General features: G+C 39.0%; 1 protein-coding gene across 2 annotated transcripts in view; it reads left to right on the top strand.

The window, feature by feature from the left end:
• Positions 1–23,555, top strand: part of LMBRD2 (LMBR1 domain containing 2) — a 40,945-nt gene extending 17,390 nt beyond the window's left edge. Inside the window, exons 4-18 of one of the 2 annotated variants that reach the window (XM_063453975.1) lie at positions 1,181–1,288; positions 1,764–1,931; positions 3,722–3,932; positions 6,062–6,136; positions 6,661–6,774; positions 6,946–7,129; positions 7,697–7,878; positions 11,652–11,785; positions 12,993–13,098; positions 13,187–13,284; positions 14,353–14,456; positions 14,842–14,888; positions 16,107–16,212; positions 21,002–21,128; positions 22,214–23,555. In XM_063453975.1, coding sequence (XP_063310045.1) covers positions 1,181–1,288; positions 1,764–1,931; positions 3,722–3,932; positions 6,062–6,136; positions 6,661–6,774; positions 6,946–7,129; positions 7,697–7,878; positions 11,652–11,785; positions 12,993–13,098; positions 13,187–13,284; positions 14,353–14,456; positions 14,842–14,888; positions 16,107–16,212; positions 21,002–21,128; positions 22,214–22,280 — 1,831 coding nt within the window. In that variant the 3' untranslated portion in view covers positions 22,281–23,555. Of the gene's footprint in view, positions 1–1,177; positions 1,289–1,763; positions 1,932–3,721; positions 3,933–6,061; positions 6,137–6,660; positions 6,775–6,945; positions 7,130–7,696; positions 7,879–11,651; positions 11,786–12,992; positions 13,099–13,186; positions 13,285–14,352; positions 14,457–14,841; positions 14,889–16,106; positions 16,396–21,001; positions 21,129–22,213 lie in introns of those variants that run through there. The other variant, XM_063453974.1, reaches the window with a different exon arrangement.
• Positions 23,556–23,834: the final 279 nt, after the last annotated feature.

Genomic DNA, 23,834 nt, shown 5'->3' with positions numbered 1-23,834 from the left:
GACTGTGCTATAGTAAGTTTGTCTATTTTCACCTACATTTTGCAGTTTGTTTTTCAGTTCACTAAAAATTGCTGTTTATTAAAAAATCCCCACACATTCCTCCCTCTAACAGTGGATAGTAGCCTTTCTCAGAAAACAACCCTATAACCAAAATAAAGTACATCCGTCTATATAGTAATAACAATCTTTGAGTTACATGACATCTTGTAATATTTAACTGTGAACTCTACATAACACCATTTCTTCCTAGTATTCCCCTTTTGTTAACATTGATGTAACCAAAGTTCATAAGCTTTTACCCTCATTCTTACTTCCTGTTTTTACACTTACTGTACCAAGACAGCTTTTTTTAGTTTATGATTTTTGTATTGTGACGGGAAGTTAGTCTGCACTGAAAACCTATACTGATTATTATACAGAAAGCATTTAGTTATTGGATATATCTCCATAGATGAAGAAATTAAAATATATAATGTAATATAAAAAATACAAAATTGCTTGCACTCCTGGAACAGGTAAATAATGTGCCCGGTGCTGGTCAGGCAAATAGCATAGAAAAACAGAGAGTGTTTAATGTTCAAAATAAATCAAATCAACGTTTCAGCCCCATATTTGGGCTTTCATCAGGATGGTCTTTACTTTTGAACATTAAAAGTTAAGTTTTAGTGATATTTACAAGTCCCTGAGTGCGGTCATTCTCTGTTTTTCTATAATGTAATATAGATGTAAAATTTCTGTAAGATGTAAAATTCTACTTGTATTGATCCCATCAATTCTCTTTTTCTAATCTATTTTGGTACTGTTTGTATATGCTGTTTTCTGCACTTTGTGGTGATTTAAGATTTTAATTATAACTTTGTTTCTGATTGGCTGGTGACACCCGACCAATAAGAATGCAATGTCTAAATAATCAAGACACAATTTGCAAGAATTAGTGACTCTTTTAAGCTGACAATATTGAAGTATACACTTTTTTTTCTTCTTACCCTAATCTTTTAGGAAGTTATTGCATTACAGATATATTCTCGTCATCTAATGATTTCACATAAAGAAGTCTGTGTCTATTTATCTTTCTATCGATCTATCTGTTTATAAAACATTTTATATATTTATTAACATTATATGTAGTTGTGTATAAATATATATATATATTTTTTTTTCACTATCTTTTCAATAGCAGCAGTGATAGTCCCTCGCCTCAGTGTTATAAGCCATGGAGCTATATCCCCAAGGGTATCATGCCAATATTCTGGCGGGTCGTCTACTGGACATCTCAATTTCTTACTTGGTATGTGATATTACTGCTGATTTGTTAACCTTTTTCTGCTTATACACATTTTGTACAGATGTCCACAGCGTCTACAATTTTATTGATAGTAACTAGATTTTGTCTTAAATTGCATTTAAACATGGGAAACAAGTGCAAAAATGTGCGCTGGAGATTATATAATGGACAGGACAGAAATTTGTTACTTGGAGTAGTAGATACATGTAACTGTTAAGAAATAATACAATTAATTAAAAAGAAAAATGAAGGGATAGTAACCAAGGATTTTATAGGCCGAGGGTCATTTGTTTATGTTGTTTCATGGTCAATGTATAAGAATGCTTTTAGAACCTAGACAATGGATAACTAAAAGGTAGGCTGTCAAAAGCCTTGTAGGAGTTGAGGCTTTATCTTCTAACCACTCTTTGTTTTGACCTTCATGTCTAATAAACCATTTCATCTTTGGGAAAATAATCAATTTGTCTCTGTCCAATAGGATTCTCCTCCCATTCATGCAGTCCTATGCTCGATCTGGTGGATTTTCCATTACCGGGAAAATTAAAACTGCCCTGATTGAGAATGCCATTTATTATGGCACCTACTTGTGCATTTTTACAGCGCTTCTCATCTATGTCGCAGTGAACCCGAAATTTCACCTGGAGTGGTAAGTTTTTCTTTACAAATGTGAAATCAACAGCAGTTGTTGGAGCAAAGGGTTGACTGTCTCTATGTGAGAATCAAACAACAACAAAAAATCTATTTATTTATTTCTACTTTATAGATAACATTCAGAATAATATTAAGCACATGGCATGATACATGCATAATATGGTTATCACAAAACAATGAGACTATTGTGAATATTGAGAGTACTGTGAATTGTAAAAAATGTACTTCCTCCTTAACATCCAAGGTCTACTAAACCTGTGTGTTTTGTAGGCACATGCAGAACAAGATCCTCCCTGTCCTCCCTGTCCCCAAGCTGAAAATTGGCTGAAGTGCTTACAATGATTGGGAGAGATATATAGCAAGGATGGAGACATTTAAAAAACAAACAAACACCAAAGGCACCCAGACCACTTCATCTTAATGAAGTGGGCTGGGTGCAGTGGTACTTTTTAATGCTACTGTGTAAAGCATTGCTGTTTAGTAGATATGGTAATGTTTACATTGCAAGGTTAAATACACCTCTAGTGGTTTCTTTGGTCTCACAGCTAACTTCCATTTCATTGGAGGAGCACTGCCTGCGTATCTGCTTTTCATTACCAATGCTCCTCTATGATGTCAACTGCAATGGACCTTATCTTGGTGCTGGAAAAAAAAGTTTTAGTTTTTTATTTAGATATTGGAGGGGCCTGAATCTAAATAAAGAGGACAACATTATAACATTAGGAATACAGGTTTGTACTTCAAACGTTCTAGTGTTCCTCTAAATATTATATTTACAGAAAACAATGTTATTGTAGACCATTTTAACCCCTTAAGGACCAAACTTCTGGAATAAAATGGAATCATGACATGTCACACATGTCATGTGTCCTTAAGGGGTTAATGAAACTCCCTCTTCTGTGCACACGGAAATTTTTGTTTTCCCTAATCTTTTCCACGCAAATGTGTGTGGAGAGCGTTTAAAGAACTTGCACATATGGGTTTATTAACTAAGCATTGATTTGAACAGACAACAGAATTCCAAAATAGAAACCAAAAACTGCCTAGAGTTCAAGCTTGGCTATTGAAGCCACTCTTTAGTCTGTGCATGCTGCAGGTATGCATATCAAATTAGCAGATATACAAACAAGCACGCACAAAAGACTGGTAGATCATAGAAAATCTAAATATAACCAGGATGAAATCTCATAACTGTTGTGCACTTGAAGTTATTGAGGGAGTAAATTGTAGCCTTTCAATTATGTATGCTGTTGTAATCATACCATTGATTTTTACTTAAAAAGCATCAAACTGCACTTTAACACATTTAGAATGCAGTAGTCCATTGCTGGCAACTCTAAGACAGCAATTCTTTGTGCGCGACATTTTACAATAACTAAGGGCTGTCTAAGTGTCATGGGAAATGTATTGCAGTGTGCTGCAGTGTTTATAGTGTTGGTGTCTGCCTTTAAGCTTTTCACAGTGTCAGGCTGCTCTCCATTACATTATGAAAAGTTACAGTAAGCATTTTAATATGGCCTGTTGTCTTTGGCCCAATTCAATATGATGTGTTTATGTGTTTTAAAAATCGCATAGGTACACAATTTTGTGTCCTGTGTGTTTAACATCACTGCTTTGGATGGTCCATGATTGGAAGAAAAAATAATGTCCACAATTAGTTATTACAAGGCAAGAAAAACGCAGTTGCCAAGTTATCTGTGATCAGTGTTTTGATTTTAATTTTTTTTCCTTCTTTTTCCTCCTTCCACAAAATTACATTAATTTGTATTGGTTTTCCATTTTTAGGTACCAACTCCAAACCATTGGGATTGCTGCTGCCAATACATGGGGTCTCTTTCTCCTTGTTTTGTTGATGGGTTATGGTTTGGTGGAAATCCCTCGTTCTCATTGGAATGGAGCCAAGAAAGGTTACCCCTTGATGAAAACCTATTTTAAGGCAGCCAAACTAATGACAGAGAAAGCAGACGCCGAGGAGAACCTAGAAGATGTGATGGAGGTAAAGCTGATAATAATCACATTCTCTGATATGCAACAAATGATTGGCTATGGCGCATTGCTAGTTAATATAGGATACTGAGACTCCTCCTACATATCAGTCATCGTAATATAACTAAATATGTACGTTTTAAATCTGTGAATAACAACCCTGAATGTCAATTCACCTGGCATGGTAATTAAATTGCATCTACTTTTTTAAAATGTGTTTTACTAAATTCCATAAAAAAAAAAAAAAAATGGAATAGAGTAATCCAGGTAGCATGCAATGGGCCCTCCTGATGACTGTCACTTTGTTCCTTTTAAATTATTATAGATAGAGATGATTATATACATATTTAGTGTTGGAAAACGTTGTCAATAAACAATGCTGAAAAAAGAAGAACACAATGTTAAGTCTCTGACAAATGCTCCTGTTTTGCTAGTTTGTATAATGATCAAATCAGACTATTCCACCAGCCAGTGTTTTCCTGTTTGCTTCAATTTCATTTTTATTGCTTTGTATGTCTATTTTTGGTTCTTGGTTCAGAAGTTAAAGGGACCCTCTTGTGCCCCTCTACCTCCCACCCCCATCCTAAGTTGCTGAAGGGGTTAAAACCCCTTCAGTTACTTACCGGAGTCCATTGCCGATGTGCCTCGGCGCTGGGTCAGGCTCTGCCTACCCTCCTAGGGAGACCTAATGCGCAATGCTTTCCTATGGGGATTTTGGCGACGCTGGAGGTCCTCACATAGCGTGAGGACTTCCAGTGTCGTTTTAAAACACTTTTCGTGTTCTATGAACACGGAAGTCTCCTCTAGTGGCTGTCTAGTAGTCTAGTAGACAGCCACTAGAGGAGGAGTTAACCCTGCAATGTAAATATTGCAGTTTATGAAAAGTAGTGGGAGTTGGCACCCAGACCTCTCCAATAGGCAGAAGTGGTCTGGGTGTCTGGAATGTCCCTTTAACTGATTTCATTCAACTTCAATATGTTTTACTGTTCTAGCTCTTTTATAGGTTCAGTTATTTTTTTTTTTTTTTTTTTTTTTATTTCCTCTGTAGTTCAACTTTAAATGAGTGGGAAGAGATAACTGAAAGTATTATATGCAGAATTACTTATTCTAGTTATTTGCGAGAGCGCATTTGAGTTTTTAGAGCAAGTTGCAGAACTGGAAAAACTATCACATTGCGTCCAGGTACTGAAACCTAGCTATTCCAGTGGGACTAGTTTGAGTTCCTAATCTACCTATTGGCTCCAGGAAAATCACTGCCATTTATAGCACGTCCTATTCTTCTCGATGTTTGAAGCACCAAGTCTCTATTTCTACTCAAATAATTAGAAGCCGTATAGCCATAGAGGTGCTGGTTTACATCTACATAAAAAGCAGGAATCCCACTGATAAAATATGTAAATATTCAATTAGCACATATTTTCCTACAAACTATTTTAAAAGGAGAAAATCAAAACACCAGAATGCCAACAGGAATTCAGACATGGTAGCTAATTTGTTAGCATTGTGTTATATTCGTACTTACAGACAGGGCCCTTTTATGTGCACGTTCCATCACTGTAAAATAATGTGGCGTTCTCCAAGGCACCTCTCTTTCCAATTTATTAATTATGTTTAAAAACTATTTACAGTATCTCAGTTGTATGCTGAGGGCATCATAATCTACACAAAGAAAACCATATGTACCACACTAGAGGCTGCATTGAAAACTCTTTCTACTGATGAATTGGAGATATTAATCAGTAGAAATACCGCTTAAGCTTAATTGCAGTGGTTCTGGGGCAAAGAGAGTATCCTGAAGTCTCTGCAGTGTAAACACTACCATTGTGTTAAAAAAAATAAAAAAAATAGGCCATACATCAATTTAATGTTAGGAATACAGGTTTATTAGTGTCCTTTAAAGATGACTAAGATGCAGTCTGTATGGTTTGTGTCTGTAATGTGATGTCTACTAGAATATGAACTTTTCAATTATTTTAATAAATGGAAATGTGCACAGGACATAAAAATGCTGATACGTTGAATATTATAAAAAAATTTGGTTTGTCAGCTAGATTCAAAATTATTCCAAATGTTTACAGATCGTTGCCTGCAAGCTGTTGGTGTATATATTTCTTATAATATGTTGGGTTTGTTTTGCAGGAAGTCCGGAAAGTGAATGAATGCATTAAATATAATCACCCATTACGGAAATGTGTAGACACAATTTTAAAAAAGGTAAGGAAACCAATAGACTGTGTGAAGAAATGTCTGATGTTCTAAGAACAACCCAAGTTTTTGCCATAATGACCATACCTGCATTTTCCTTGTGTCCCTTTTCATGATCTCAACTTTTGTACAAGCACTTTCCCATGCCTATCGAAATAGCATATGCTCTCTGCTTTCTCTGGAATCCATAGGATGTTACCTTAACCAAAGTCAAACTCATTTAAACAATTCAAAGAATGTTCTATGAGTTAGATGTGAAGTGATCAACTGGAATAATTGAGTAAAGTATATTGTATTGGTTTAAGGAGAATTATATAATGATAAATAGAACTCTTTATATTCTACTGTGTTCCAATGACTGTTGTGCCACTCTTATGGAAAACATATATATTTTCTAATTCTGTATCATGAATTGAAAGTTCAAAACAAGGTGTTATTACTACTTTCATAAACGTTATTCTGATTTTATCCCCTACATGTTAATGGGCAGTTATTTAGAGGGTATTACAACCTTTGCACTTGTATCCTTTCAGTGTCCTACAGAGTACCAGGAGAAAATGGGTAGAAACATGGATGACTATGAAGACTTTGAAGAAAAGAATATAAGTTATCCTAGTGAGAAAACACTAGTAAAACTTCACAAACAGGTACCTGTTGGCATTCGTGGCACACTGATATGCATTACATCTGTTGATGCCAGTGCATATGTTGGATAACGATCAGTTTTGATTGGAGTTTGAGAAACCATAACTTAAACAAAATGTATCACTTTAAGATGTAAGTATTGATATATGTTCCTTGCTTGTTTTTTCCCCAAGGTTATCTACTCTGTGCAGAGACATCATCGAACGCAGGTGCAATGGCGAATCCTTCTGGAGCAGGCCTTCTTTCTGGAAGATGTTGCTAAAAATGAGACAAGTGCAACAAAACAATTTGTTCGTACATTCCCCCCCCAAGAGCCAGAAGGTTGGATCACCCGTCATTTCTACACTCCTACAGTTGGTACGAGCCGCACTCCAAAAACTAATGGGATATGATATGTAGAATGTCAATAGAGGACAATTTTGATCTTACACTTGGACCTTTCCTATTTTTATAATGTTCTATTTCTTAACATATTTACCTGTCTTACCAGGTGTAGGTTAGCATGTATCTCTTTATTTAAATTGTTTTATGTTTTTTTTTGTTTTAATAAAATGCTTTGTTTTAGTGTGCATCCAAAGACTCTGCGACACTATTGCTGTCAACAGGAAGTGTACACTACACATCATAACTTAGGCTTATTGTATGATGACCATGATGGAAACTGCAGTTCTAAATTTCAAAATCACTAGCATTTTGCATTTCAACTGTTGTGGACTAAATTTCCCATGATGTTTGGCCAGCTAAACTTCTTGATAGGAAACGTGGGAAAAACAGTCCACAGCTGCTGCTGAGTGCCAGATTTAAGCGATCTCTGGCTTCCGCATCATTCCAGTAGGAAAGAAGCGGTATTGAAAACCTTTTCTAACAAACTATTTTCTTTAACAATATTTTTTTCAAAGACTGTAAATTCTTTTCTCTACACAGAGTGGTACTGGGAGTGCCTGCTTCGACCCTGGTGTTCTCGAATCCTGGCTGTGATCTTGGCAATGGTTTCAACTGTGGTTGTGTGGTCAGAGTGCACTTTCTTCAGCACTAAGCCTGTCTTGTCTCTCTTTGCTGTATTTATACAGCAGGCAGAAAGCACATACAATTATATTTATATTGAGGTAAGGGTCAGTGTTGTAAATTTATTCCAGTATTTTTTTTATGTCTCTGTAATTGAAAATATATGAAAAAAAAGTTGTTGTTTCTTCTTCTACAACTTAAAGACCAAAGTCACATTTTTGCAACCTTAATAATCAGAAATACTTTTTTATATTAAATTTGCCACACATTAGGAGTACAAAGATTACCAAGAATTTTTTTGTGTGTATTATATTTATATAAAAAGTACTTGCATATTCTAAACTAAACATGAAATGACTATTAAAAATAAGTTAAATATTTACGGAACAACTGGTGAATATTGCACATAGGTACAGGAACTAAAGAGAGGGTTTTCTTTAAAAAAAAAAAAAAAAAATGTTGTTAAAGGACTGGGGATTATGGGGAAAGGAAAGGAATTCTGTATTTATGAGACAGGAATACTTTCTCAGCAGTAAGTCCTGGAGGTGGGAAGCAGGTCTGGCAAAGTTATTTCGCAAAGTGGTACATTAGTGGCGATATATAGTTTTGGATACAGCTTTTTAGGTGGGATCTGTAAATTCAGAAGTTATCATACAGAGACAGTACATTGCAAGCTACCATGAGGATTGACATTAGGGTGAGCTGTGTCTTTTGCAGGTAGTGAGGGCAATTGACATAGAAGCCATTCTTCTTATGGACTGGAAGAGGGTAGTTTGGCATGCATAGGACTGTTGTAATATGAATTGCAGTAATGGAGACTGGAAGTAATGTATAGTTTTAAAACATTTAAATATAATACATTGAAAGTCACATGGAACAACAACATAGGGGAGAGCTATTTTTATCCGTAGGAAAGGCAATAAGGGGTTAACCCAGTTGTTCGCAAACTTTTTAGGTTCAAGGCGCCCTTAATATTTCAGTATTTTTCCAATGCACTCCAAGTCAAAATTTCTAGGTTGTAGGTCTCTACAGCACAATTTGTGTTTGAGTAAAGGGGTGTGTTTGTATTTTATTTATTGTAGTGCCAGGCTCCCTCGGCGCTGGTGACCTTTCCTCCCCTGCCGATGTCAGCTGCCTCTGCCGACGTCAGCTGCCTCTGCCGACGTCAGCAGAGCCGAATGCGCATGCGCGGCAAGTGCCGCGCGCGCGTTCAGGCTGTCAATAGGAAAGCATTTTTCAATGCTTTCCTATGGATGCTCTGCGTGATGGAAGACAGCCACTAGAGGCTGGCTTAACCCTGCAATGTAAACATATCAGTTTCTCTGAAACTGCTATGTTTGCATCTGCAGGGTTAAAACCTGAGGGACATTGCACCCAGACCACTTCATTGAGCTGAAGTGCTCTGGGTGACTATAGTGTCCCTTTAACACACACATGCATATAGATACACCGACATATACACACAAATTCATATAGAAACTGACACATACACACATATAGATACACTCCGACACACACACACACACCGACATATATACACATGCACCCTGACACACACAAAGATTGATACATGCCGACACCATGACACAGATGCACACTGACATAAAAACACACACCCTGACACACAGATGGACATGCACAGATGGATGACACAGAAGCACACTGACATATATATATATATATATATATATATATATATAATACACACACACACAGATGCACACCCTGACACACATACACTCATACACACACTCAAATACACACTCAAACTCATACATACACACTCACACACACAATATATATTTTTTTTATATCTCCAGCCACCCTCTTGTTGGTTTACCTTATATGCCAGGAGGGTGGCTTGGAGTCCTGCTGCTGTAGGAATGAGGGGTATGGAGCTCTTCGGCTGCCTCACTGCAGGATGCTGGGAGGAAGTGACAGGCTGTCACTTCCTCCCACCTGGCCAACATTACAGGGGCCCGTTCGCTGTCTTAAAGGACCAGTTTCCCCAGTGCTATAATCATAAAGAAATATTCCGCAGCGCCTCAGGGTGCCGCGGCACACAGTTTGGGAACCGGTTGGTTAACCCATCGTTTAATAAATTTAGAGAAATGAGAACAAAATGCCCTATTAAAATAGGTTTCTTATGAGGTTGAAACATACATTTTTAATTTAATTGATAAAAAAAAAAAAATATATATATATATTAAGAAAATAAGGGAAAAAATAGAAGGGAGAAACTAGGGATATTTACAAAATACACTTCAATTCACAGGATAATCGGATATGTGTACGTAGTTTGGCCAGTTTTACATAAGCATACTCCTACTAATTAGTATCCTTTCAACACTTCTAGTCAAACAAGTAGTAAAACCTCTTAAAAGTAACAGAGTATCTGCAAATGTAGGGATTCCCTGAGAATCAGATTAGGTGAAGTGATTGGATCAATTTATCAGATGAGGTTTGTAACTAGTAGGACTACACCCAAAGGGAAGATAGTATGCTTCCTACTAAAGTGTCTTTCTAATGCACCCAATAAAAAAATGTGATCTGGTTAAGAATTAGAGGTAGGGAAATGCTAATTTAATAGCTTTTTAATCATGGAGCTTAAAGGGACACTATAGGCACCCAGAACACTTCAGCTCAATAGGTGCCAGGTCCCCCTAGTTTTAACCCTGCAGCTCTAAACATAGCAGTTTCAGAGAAGCCACTTCCGCGATTCTCTGTGTAAAAATCACATTGAGTAATGCTTTCCTAGGGGCGATTTGAATGCGCACGCGGCTCTTGCCGCGCATGCGCATTCGGTGCAGACGTCGGCAGGAGGAGAAGGGATCACCAGCGCTGTGGGAGCGTGGCGCTGGATTAAGGTAAGTGGCTGAAGGGGTTTTAACTCCTTCAGCCCAGCGGGATGGGGGCCCTGAGGGAAAGTGGGCCCTAATAACACTATAGTGCCAGGAAAACGAGTTTGTTTTCCTGGCACTATATTGCTCCTTTAAGTAGCACTAGTCTATACTGTGCTTTCGCGGGCACCTAATCTTTGAGGTAAACTAACTAGCTCTATCTTATTATGCTCCTTGAAAATGGCTCAGTGCTCCCGTTCAGCAAACGGCCAGTCTAAATATCTGTTGGGTATCTGATTGAATAGGTATTGGCTATAGCTTCCAGAGATATAACCTCTGCATTCCCATAAAGCTTTGTAAGTTAATGTTAAGAGAGTACCGTAAGCCGTGTCCCGACTCGTGTTTTGCCAGGCAAACTCTTCTATGCTTATGTAAAACTGGCCAAACTACATACATATATCCTATTATCTGGTTTCAGATACCTATAAATTGGAGTGTATTTGGTAAATATTCCTAGTTTCTATTTACCTTATTTTTCTTATTTTCTTATTTTTTTTTCCTTTTTTGATTATTTTTGTATATGTTTTTAATAGAATAATCATTAAATGTAATGTTTTATCAATTAAGTTAAAGTGTATGTTTAAGCCTAAAAAAAAAAACTATTTGGAAAGGGCGTTTTGTTCTCATTTTAATGAAAAAGTCACATGGTTTAAAAGATCTGACAACCAAATCTATATTTTCTTTTGACAATTTGTACTTGTAGAGATTGCTATCCTGCTTGTTTAAACATCGTGACATGAGCTTTATGGAGAATGTAAAGTAATGTAGTAATTTCCCTGGGTTTAGTTTTACGTTCATTTTAAATTATAAATACCCATATGCACAATGTGGGGAGGAGTTTGTACTGCAAGATGTGCAAACTGTTATATCATAGTACAAATCCAGCATGTTGTTGTTATTAAGCCTACATATACACATTTCACTGTTGTATAACAGAAATACAACCTTACCTTTTCTCATGTGCTTGATTTTAGGTGGCCTGCTTCCTCACCATATTCTTTTTGAGCATCTGTGTTTATTCAACAGTCTTCAGAATTCGTGTATTTAATTATTATTATTTAGCGTCTCACCATCAAACTGATGCATACAGTCTTCTGTTCAGTGGCATGTAAGTAGGGAGCACACTATAGGCTGAAATACCCTCAGGGTTATTGGGTATTGTGGTATTATATTGGGGTACTGTGACGTAGTGGTAGGCCTAACACAATATGGCCATATGGTGGAACAGAATCACCATGTTTGTTTGCTGACATAGATGATTTTAAATTGCATTGTAACATTTAAAACTTTATTTTTTATTAATTGTTGTGGTCTTAATGGCAGCACCACTACTGAGAAATATTGTGGATGTGCCCCCAATTGCCCTTTTTTATGTCATTAAAATTACAGTAATTAACACATCAAGTGTGGTTGCCTGCACAGTGACTCTGCTTCCAAATTAAGTGATTTCCATTCCACAACTCCTAGTGTGCCTGATGCTATTACGGGATGCAGATTATCGGGGAGCAAAGATGCTCCATAGGCACCGGCTTGGCAAACCATAGCCCCATGTGTGTATGGAGGGAACAATATTCAGATAGTTTTATCTTTTTAATGTATATGTTCTTTTATCAGTTTCTCCAGCACTGTGTAATCTAGATGTTTACCTTCCTGAAGGTGAACCAGTCATCCACACAACATGGGGTGACAGGTGCACTTTATCTATTTAATCAGTTAAATGGACGGTATAGGCACCCAGACCACTTCATCTTATCGCTTTGCATGATGACGTCTAGCGTCTTCTAAATTGCCCTAAGAAAGCATTGAGTCAATGCTTTCCTATGGGTAAGGCCTAATGCTTGCGCGGCACTCACTACACATGCTCATTAAGATCCTCCCCATCAGCTGACGTCAGGGAAGGAGGAGTGGGGCCCAGCATCAAGGGACATTCCGTGCCGGAATCAGGCAAAGTAGAAGTAGATGAAGCGGTGTGTGTGTGTGTGTGTGTATATATATATATATATATATATATATATATATATATATATATATATATATATATATATCTCTTTATATGCTTGATATTGAAGGAAAGGATTCAGTAACAACAACTGTATATAATTGCCCATTCTAGTAGCTGACTATAAGAAATCAAAAATCTTGATATTTTATATTTCATTTGTTTCTTTAATAGCATGTATGCATCACAAATTGTTTGTAATGTATACACAATATTGCCAGATGCATAGATTGTGTTGTATAGTGCTAAGTAACAAAACAAGTCTAACATGTCTTATCTGATTTTATTTTCTCATCGATTCTTTCCATTCCAATAGGCTGTTCTGCCGTTTGACCCCTCCGTTATGTCTCAACTTTTTGGGGCTAACCCACATGGATGTATCCATCGCTCATCAGAACACTGAGCCAACTGCTTACACATCCGTAAGAAAATATCATTTATACTGGATTAATTAATTACATTTTACTAAAGCTGGAAAAACTTGGTTTTTACATTTCTACTGTTTTCTAGATAATGGGTTCTTTACGAGTCCTGCCTCTTATTGCCGATGTCTTCTACATCTATTATCCTATGCTGGTCGTTATTCTCTGTATTGCAACTTACTTTAGGTAAGATAACTAACGCACTTTATTTCTATATTCTTGTTTGCTTCGCATGGGTTTGTTGATTGCGTGTCTCCTTTTTATTGTTTACATCAGAAAGAAATGTTGGAGCAGAATAATAGAGGTCGTCTTGTGTATTAAATCAGTGTGCTTCTCAAAATATAAAAATTTGACATTGTGGCACCTTGTAGAACATAATATTTAACACCCCACTTCCCCCCAAATGTAAGTAGTCAAACCTTTTTTAAACTATTTGACTTCTTACTTTGTGTTCCCCGGACACTGCTCCCTATATCTCAGAGAGCCAGAAGCTTTCTGCTTGAGCTAAGCTCCAGGTGGGCAATGCTTATCTCATTGGCTGAGAGTGATCAGCTGATGCCTTGAGACGATGAGCTAGCTCTGTCCATTAGGGCTTTGGTCAGGAGAATTAATGGAAGCTCCTGTATGCATTGAAAGAGAAGCAAGGTTTGGTACTTGGCAGACCCTAGTTAAAACGATTTAACTGCTTATGATGTTAGGAGTGTTCCTCTCAGACAATATAGTTGATTTTTTTTTTTTTTTTTTGACTAAGTGCTTGTTGGGTTAGCTGCTTTAAGGGATACTCCAACCAAAAAACAGTGTTTTAAGTAAATACTGGGTTTGGTTAAAATAACTCTTCATATCCTGGCCCCAACAGTATAAAAATAATAAATTAAAAAATTACTTTAGCAGAGGTGTTAAACTCTGCGCAGCGTTGCATATACAAACTACACTCACCATGACCACTTCAGATCACTGAGTGGTCATGGTGCATGAAGTAACACTTTAATATGTTACAGACACCACTTGTATTAAAAGACTGTCCTTAAGTATAGAACAAGTTAGGAGTGCAGTGTAATAAATGTTGACAGGAAGCAGGTTGTAATATGCAAGGTGGGAAATAATGGCTAGTAGAAAATTCTGGGAAATGTAGTGCAATAAAGCTGGAGGGCCAAGGATGGACACCCCAAAGTTCAATGTGTTTGTGCGTGTTTGGCATCCCTATTTTTTACTGTATAAAATAATATTTTTGTATCCTCTGTCTTCATCTTGCAGTTTGGGGACGCGCTGCTTGAACTTGCTTGGCTTCCAGCAGTTTATCGGTGATAATGATATGACCTCTGACCTAACCGATGAAGGCAAAGAGTTGATTCGAAGAGGTATATTTGGATTTCTCATCAAATCACAGTGTAGGGATAGATGAGGCAAAAGGTGTTACGTGCACATGGGATATTTAATACATATGGTGAAGAAACATGGGATATGGTACTCTCCCTGAACTGCAGCTTTGTGCCCACAATAAGTACTGCAAGAAGGCTGGTAGGGAAATATAACCTGGGAGATTATCACACTATATATCATTCAAAGTGACATTCCATGTGACATACTGGGTTGCTTTCATCCCTCTGTGCAGAAATACTGCCAGAAAAAGGCTTGTAGAGAATACTTACCGTATTATAACGTTCTGCATGTGCTTTCGACAGTGGAGTGTCATTAAAGTCACATGTCATTGTGACATTTGTTTTTACTTTCATAAAATTTTAGAGAAAAGAAAACGTCAGAGATTAGAAGATGGTGAAACCCGCAGGAGGGTAAGATTATTTTAAACAAATTTTGAAAAGTTTGCCAAGGTGTTTTTTTTTTTTTTGTTTTTTTGGGGGGGCCTATTCTAGATAACGATCTGCTTTTATAAAGTTTCTCTTCATTCATTCTCTCTCTTCACCTTTAGGTAGTGGTTTTTATAACTAGGTATTCTGAAATGCTGTTGCCATAAGTTATTCTGCTTTATTACTACTTGATTATTCTGTTTGTTAAAGAATCTAATGTTTCCACATGATGTAGGAAGAGACGGAGAAATTACTGTCCAGAGACCATAGTTATGGGCGCAAAAAGTGTTTCCCTTTGCAGTTTTATTTTCATTGTAAAAAAAATAATCAAAAGTTGTAAATATTGCTATTGACATAAAAAAGAACATCTAAATGAATCCATTTAGGCTAAATATCCATAGTTATTCTCATCCAAAGGTGCCAAGTCATGAATAGTTGAACAAATACTATTGGAACTTTAAATCAAGAATAGCTCTGCTTGGAAATTGACAGAAAGCAAGCTGAACATCATGGTAAATTAATTTGCATACATCCAGGGCAATATGGCTAGCAGTTAGTGGATTTGTCTATACTTTCCTTCAGCCTCAGCAATTTAATAGTAAAAATGCTACTCCAAGCACCATGACCACTTCAGAGTCTATATAGAGTCTATATAGACTCTGAAGTGGTCATGGTGCTTGGAGTAGCATTTCAGTTTGAAAAGCTAAAGCACTTTGCTGTGAGGGATGTAACCCCCTGTCTGTAGCTTCATTAACAAGCTCAGAGAAAAGTTCCTGGCTTATTTGGCATCTGTCATAAGCATGCATAGCTTGTTGGTGATAGAAAATCAATGGCGGCATGACCCACCCCTCATCTAATCGTCATCTAAGCTCCTACTCAAGGACATCTATCCTCCTGCAGTGAAGGGGAAATTACATAACCAGAAGAGATCTTGGCTTTGGTGCGGAGTCACAGGTAAGTATTTTTACTTTTATTTGAAATATTTTTTTATTTTCTATTTGTGGGGTAGAGGGGAACAATGCCAGTGTTTATTTGCCCTTGAAATCTTTCCTTTTGCTACTACAATGAATAATAAACAGGTTCTATGAAAAGAAACCTGAAGAAAATAACACGTATGTCCTTAAAGATCTACTTGTAAGGCTCTCTGGGCCTGGAACATACTAAACATATTTACTTATAGTTTGCAAACCTGTTTTGTTGCAGGAGTGGAAAGAGAAGTACTCTAACAACAGAGAAGACAACAGCCGAACTAGAAATATACATTCGGATCAGGCGGAGCCAAGTTACACAGAAATGACCACAAGCAGAAGTAAATCTATTCACACTTTTATTAAAACTTTACTGTAACTTCTGATAAGAATATGGCAGTTTGTAAACATATCCTGTAGATCGCGATATAAGGCTAAGATCGCAAATGGGAATGCGTTTCTGACTGTAAGATTGTTCTAAGACGTTCTCTGACTTTGTCAGCTTTAACCTCTTTGTGATAAAGAGTTAGACTAGTACCTAAATATTACAACATATTGGACAATTGATCTTTTATGATGGTGTTAAAGAAACACTATGTTAGAAATTCAAATATTTATTTCTAACGTCAAAATGTCTACCTTCCTACTTAGAATACTGTACCCTCCCATAAACATTAAATAGAAAGCTTAATAATAGCAGTATTCACATTGTTAGCAAAACGTTTATTGACATTGACTGCTCCATACAATCCTGCTGTTAATTGGGGTATTGCGTTTTAAAGACCAGATTGTTGTGACAACATAGATAATACCTGGGCCTTAATAGGTTTCTGATCTTTGTAAGTAATCCACTTTTTTTTTTTTTTATAAATTTTTTATTTTCGAGTTTTCAAGAATTTGTGGGGTACAGAAAGGAAAAATGGTTGCAACATGTTACAAGCATATTGGTTACAGTTTTAAGTTTGACCATTTTACTGTTTACATTCGTTTTTCCAGCTGTTAAACAGGTTGCTTTCGTTGCTCGGGGTCTGGAAGAACCGGGTGGGTGGGTGGGTTGGGTGGGGGTAACTCCTCCGGTTGGTGTGACCACCATTTTCCCTGTGCTTAGTTACTGTGCTATGGGCGTTAGTTTATGGTGTTGTTGTGTTGTGCTCAGTCATGTTCCACGCCCTGTTCGTGGGCTCTATGAGGTGTCGTGGTCTTACTCTGCCTTTTGCGTTGTGTTGTCTCGGTCCTCTGGGGATGTGGTGGTGCCTCCGGAGTCGGGGGTTTAGAACTTGGAGATTGGTCTAGTGTCGTTATGTCGTTTTATGGTGTTTGGTTGAACTCGTGGAGTTCTCCTGAGTCAGGTCGGGTGGTTGTTTGTAGTTATGTTTGCTTGTTTATGTGGGTGGTGTCTGTTAGTAGTGATGTTTGGGTGTGTGGATTGGGTGTGTGTGGGAAAGGGGTGGAGTGTGGAAGGGAGGGGGGCAGTCCGTCCCACTCCCCCCCACCCCCCCTGCCGCACGAGTTCTCCTACAATGCCAACCAGGGGTCCCAGATCTTATGAAAAGATCTGGTATTCTCATGTACTAGTGCAGACAGTTCGTCCATCTCCATAGCCTCCTTAATCTTTCTCTGAGCCTCTGGGGCCACTGGGATTTCTGGGCTGCCCCAGTGGGTAGCTATTGTTCTACACGTTGCTAAGGCCACCTTTGCTACTAGATTGTTTGTTTTTTGCTCGGGTCAGGTTTTCATGGGGCTTGGACAGCAGCCAGATCCATGGGTCTAGGGGGACGTCAGTTTGTAATGCTCTTGAGGTGGCAGTGGCCATTTCTTTCCAGATTTGGGTTAAATGTCGACATTCCCACCACATATGAACGTATGTTCCCTTTTCGCCACACCCTTTCCAGCATCTGTCCGAGTCTGTACGTTTCATTTGTTTGAGTCTCAAGGGGGTGAGGTACCACATGAGCAGGGTTTTATACGCCTGCTCCTTGTGGTTAACACATATGGTCGCTGTCGCTATTGCTTCCCATATATCAGCCCAGTCCGAGGGGGTCCCCTGGGGGGCCAAGATCCCTTTCCCAGGCCTGTATGTAGGAGAAGGCGTCAGGTGAGGCTTTAAGTGTCATGAGGTTGTATAGATTGGAAATGTGACCCTTGTGTATTGGGTTGTTCAGGCAGCCCCTTTCGAACGCTGTTGGTTTCATCACCGCCGCTGCGGCTATGCTAGGGGTTGACAAGAAGCTTCGGAGCTGGAGATATCGGAATTGGTCGAACGTGTTATACGGGGTGTCATTCTGCAGGTCTGGGAAGGGAATGAGGTGGTCATTACTGTAGAAGTGACAGATCCTCGTGAGTTCATTGTCCTCATAATGGGTGAAGTGTTGGGGCGTCATTCCCGGGGTGAATTGAGGGTTTCTCAGTATGGGCATAAGGGGTGAGGGCGTGTTTATGAGGTTGTACTTGTCGGTCACCCTGTTCCAGATGTGGATGGCTGTCGTGAGGGCTGGTGTCGTGTTTGGCTGTTGTGGTCTGTGTGGTTTTGGTATCCATAGGTAAAGTCACGTCCGAATAGGTCATGCTCCAGGCAGGTCACGTCCGGCAGGTCACGTCCGAATAGGTCATGCCCGAATAGGTCATGCTCCAAGTCCACCCCTGGAGGGGCATGCATGGTTTGAATTTGTGCAATTTGGGATGCTTGGTGATAGTCCCAGAAATTCGGCAGGCCTAATCCCCCATTTTTGTGTTGGATATACATGGTAATTAGTTTTATTCTAGCTCTTTTTCCTGCCCAAATAAATTTATCTATGTGCATTTGAAGATTTTTGAAGTCTGCTCATGAGAGTGGGATGGGGAGGGTCTGGAATAGGTATAGAAAACGTGGTAGTAAGTTCATTTTGATCACTGCCAGTCTCCCCAGCCATGAGATGGATAATTTTTGCCATGTTTGCAAGTCTCTCAGGGCCTGGTCGATTAGTGGGGGGTAGTTTAGTCTGTATGTAGAGTTTAGGTCCGCGGGTAGGTCGATTCCTAGGTAGTGAATACTATGTGTTTGGAAGCGGAATGGGTAGGTTTGTTGTAGTAGTGTTCGTGCGTGGGGTGGGATCTGTATTGTCAGGGCTTCTGTTTTCTCTATATTGAGCTTATATCCTGAGATTTTTGCGTATTCATCTAACAATTCTAGCAGTGGGGGTAGTGACATTGCTGGGTCGGTCAAAGTTAGGAGCAAGTCGTCCGCATATGCCGCCACTTTGTATTCCTCCCGTCTTATTTTCATGCCTTGTATAGCCGGTGTATTGCGGATCTTTTGTAATAGGGGTTCGAGGGAGAGGGCAAAGAGGAGGAGGGGGGACAGGGAGCACCCCTGCCGAGTACCGTTATGTATTCGGAATGGGGTTTGGTGTGCGTTTGGTATTAGTAGTCGTGCTGTTGGGGTGGTGTAAAGGGTGTGGATTGCTTGTAGTAGAGCCCTGGGGAAGCCGAACCTCGTCAGGGCCGCGAACAAGTATGGCCAAAGGATCCTGTCAAATGCCTTTTCGGCATCCAGGGATAGTAGTAGCATAGGAATCCGTCTGTGGGTGGCTGTCCATATTAGGTCGTAGGTGAGTCTCGTGTTGTCGTAGGCTTGTCTATTGGGTATAAAGCCCTACTGAGTTGCGGTAGGGGTATGTTTTGCAAGTAGCGTTCTATGGCTTCCTCTGTGGCGGTTGCGTTGTGTCGAGATTGGGGGTCATGGTCGTAGAGGGAGGCATAGAATTGGGTGAAGGTTTCTGCTATCTGTTCGGGGAGGTATTGTGTTTGGCCATCCGGGTATTTAATCGAGGCTAGCCGGTTATGATGCATTTTCTTTTTAAGTCTGTTGGCCAAGAGGGAGTCTGCTTTATTAGATTTCTCATAAAACATCTGCCTTGTCCATAGCAGTGCTTTTTTCGAGTCTTGGGCCATGAATTCATGGATGGCTTGTTTGTGTACCTGGTGGTTTAGTCGGGATAGTTTCTCCCTTTTGTGAGCTGAAGCCGCTGAAATGAGGCTGCCTCTGATGACTGCCTTGTGTGCCGCCCAGAGCATGCCTGCCGAGGGCACCGAGCTTTTATTGGTTTTGAAGAAGTCTTGTATGGCTTTGTTGATTGTGTTTTTGATGTGTGGGATGTGGAGTAGTGTTGGGTTTAGGCGCCAGGCCCATTGTCTGGTCTTATGTGGGAGCCTTATAGTTATAGTAATGTCTGCATAGTCCGAGCACGTGATATGTCCTATCTCTGTCCTGTCCATGTGTTGCATTAGGGATGGGGAGGTCAGGAACATGTCTATGCGTGAGTAGCACTTATGTGGGTGAGAAAAGAATGTAAAATCCGTTGTCAGTGGGTGTTGTGTTCTCCACATGTCCACTAGGTTCGTGTTCGTTAAAAAGGAGTGGAATAGTTTGTCTGTTTTTACCTCGGGTGGGGCCAACTGTCCCCGGTATTGTGTTCTGCGTCTGTCGTTGGTTGGGGATGGTACCGCATTAAAGTCTCCCCCCACTACCTTGTGGTGGGAGGTGAATAGGGCCAGGTGGGCCTGCAGGGCCATCCAGAAATGTGCATTCGGTACCGTCGGAGCATATACCAACGTGATTGCATATTTATTCGGGCCTAAGTGTCCCGTTACGGTAAGGAACCGCTCCTGAGGGTCTGAGGCTGCGTTAGTAAATTGTATGGGACAGGTTCTGCGAATGAGGATGGCTACCCCGTTATGATTCCCTTGGGGTGAGTTTGCCTGGTGGCTCTCTGTGTAGTGCCTGTTTCGTAGTGGGAAGGGCCTGCTTTGCTCAAAGTGCATCTCCTGTAGAAGGAGGACGTCTGCTTTAGTTCTGGAGGCCCATCTGAGGACTCGGTGCCTTTTGTTCGGGTTGTTCATGCCCTTGCAATTTATTGACACAGGTTAGCATGGCAGTTAGTAATCCACTTTTTTATTATTCAATTTTCCTGAATTAAATCTGAATGGAAAAACGGAGGCAAAATAGCCAAGTTGTAACTATTCGAGAGGTTATTCACATTTGATATTTTTCCTCAATTCTTCCTCTTGGATTTAGATAGTGAAAATATGCAATTTTTATGAATAACCCTGTATGTCTGGGTCTGGTTTACATAAACTTATTTTTTTAATCAGCATCAAAATACACGAGGTCAAACAGGACGGAGAGGGATCGAATAGAGCTGCTGCAAGACGCAGAACCCTTGGATTTTAATGCAGAAGCATTTAAAGATGATCCACTTGAATCGTCAGAATCGGGGAGGTGAGTGTTGTGGAGAATGGGTTTAGAGTTGGGTGAGAGACACAGGGGTTGTGTTGAATGCATTTATTACTCTTATTTTACAAATGACGTGCAGTTTCTAGGGCCTCCTTGGCTCATTTATTATAAGCAACAACTACTTACTGGTAAGACAATAATTTAAGCTAAAAGAATCACCAAGTCCATCCTCTTCATACATTCCTCTCTCTGTAAGACATCCCATCCTGTTCTAATGCTGAGAGGCAGTTCCAATTAAAAAAAAAAAGCAGCTGCCCACTAGCCTCTACAGAAAAGTATTGCATTGGCTGAGATCATAAATCTCTATGATCTCAGCCAAGGAAATGGAGCTTCCCCATGGAGACCTATTTATTTTTCTTTCCCTGCACATGGCCAACAGGGCCCTATAGCATTCTGAATACACATTTGTATACCTAACGCTATAATGTTCCCTAAACACTTTTCTCTCAAGCCCCCTCCTGTCATTCCTCTTGACTTGCTTTTTTGTTTTTGTTTTTCACACTCCTCATACATGTATTATTTTTTTTTATTATTATTATTATTATTTGCAATGCTCGCCTCTTGACACTTTCTTTCCACTCCCTATCATTAAAGAGAAATTATAGTGCCAGCAAAATAAAGTTGTTTTCCTGGCACTATAGCTCCCTAGAGTTCCCCCCTCTCTTACCAAGTCGTCTATCGACCCAGTAGTCCCTCTAGTGGCTGTCTATCATTACCATTTTCCAGGGATGTTCCATGTACCCAGTCTCCTGGGTACTGTCTTTGTATTGTCTTCTGCTTTACATTTGACATAAACTAAAATGCCATTAGTGCTTATTTACTGTATCACATTTCATATTGCACCCCTATAACTGTGACTTCCCATTTCCTGTTTCCAGATTTGAAAAGCAAATTGCAAATATAAGGTAGCCCAGCTAGAATAGTATCAGAGTTGGAAAATGTTGGCAATTATGCTTTTTTTGGATATATTTAACTATTCATTTATCTATACCCACAGTCTAAACAAATGAAGTTGATGGACTTCTCTCTTATGCTGCCTTTTGTTTAACACATTACTCTGTCGTATCTAGGTACCAACCAGCTGGAAGATACTTGTCCATGTCCAAATCAAACAGCAGAATATTTGACGATGTATAACAGGAACACATCCGAGATATGTAAAGCTACAGAACCCGTCAACAAATATTACCTAGGTCATAGAAATAAACACAAACTCGTGGTTTTCTTGTGGAGGAAATCAATATTTGCTCTTTTTGTACACTGATAAGTGGCCTATGTCGTTTTTGTTCTCAACTGTACTTTGTTTGCACATTTAATGGCAATATGCCTACCAACCAATGTAAACCATACATGTGGGTACAGCAAATCCTATTCTAGAAGTAATATGCGAGTATAGTTTCAATTTTGGACCTAGAGCTTAGAAATACTGTAAAGTAGCATGCAGGTACTTTTAGCAGGAAAACAAGCTTAGTGGCAAAGCCTGCACGGGAAACACAGACTCTGAAATACAAATCAAACAGAATTACTTTAACTGTAAATACAAAATGCTGTTCTTCTTGAGATGCTGAGTTGCTGAGCTTTTTTATTGGTTTTCTGTACAGCCTTTGTAATTCATAATGCATGCTTTCCAATTGCAGTTTGTAGCAGAGCGTGGAATTGCAGGAAAACAATGAGGGTTTGCATTCAAAAAGAAACTTTCGTGCTATTAACATTTATATAAAGTGTTTTTGATTGTACAGTATATATCTCCTCTATCTCACATCACATCATCCTATAGAAAGGCAGAAGCATCACATTGTATGCACATTGTCTGCATAATTTGTGCTTTCATTGGGAGATTGTAGAGTGCAGCTCACACTGACTGCAATACTCAAGTGTGCAAATACAATTGTAAAAAAACAAAAAGAAAAGGCCATCGCTTGCTACTCAGTTCAGCTGTCAGATTTAGGTTCATTTTGTATTCTCTTGTGCTTGACATCTGACAAGCTAAAATACCAATAGTGCTTAATGTATACATATATAACATTATGTATGATGACTACAGTAGAAAATGCCAACACTAAAAACTTGACAATTCCTCACAATTTAGAATTTCTTAAATGCAAATTGGTTGGGAAAGGTTGATACGATTTATTTTTGGCAAACTTATATAACTCATATGATTCTTTGTCAGCTTAAGGTGTTCTGCTACCTGAGATAGTAGTATTTTCTATCTCTGTTAGCCAGTTGAAAAAAAGGAAAATCTAATGATCATTCCATGTGATGATTTTTTCAAGGCTATTCCTAGGTCAAACTTGTACAACTGGACTCATCACCATGGGAACCAATGAATGCTGAATGCATCACTTTTAGAACTTTGTCTCCACACTTGCTTTTTGTGCAGGAATCGCACAGAACGGCATTTAATCCACACACATTGAAAACAATGTTTTGTTTTGTTTTGTTTTGTGACGGGAAATGTTTTCTGTGCTTTAGTTTGGTATCTAGCAATGGAGAACACATTTTGCAAATGGCGGACATGAGTTTGGTGGAGATTTCCTGATTTTACTGTGGGATCTAGTGGCTATGCTCCTTAGAAGCTTTATTTTGTATACTGTAACCTGTAAGTGCTAGTCTAGGTGTATGTACGATCTTTCACTCCTATACAGATGGAGTAAAGACTTGGATCGGCTCAGATGTTGTAGAGAGGAT

Source organism: Pelobates fuscus, chromosome 5, assembly GCF_036172605.1.
Source record: "Pelobates fuscus isolate aPelFus1 chromosome 5, aPelFus1.pri, whole genome shotgun sequence".
Taxonomy (NCBI): domain Eukaryota; kingdom Metazoa; phylum Chordata; class Amphibia; order Anura; family Pelobatidae; genus Pelobates; species Pelobates fuscus.
Note: the sequence above shows the minus strand (reverse complement) of the source record. Positions and strands in the feature narration are given on the sequence as shown.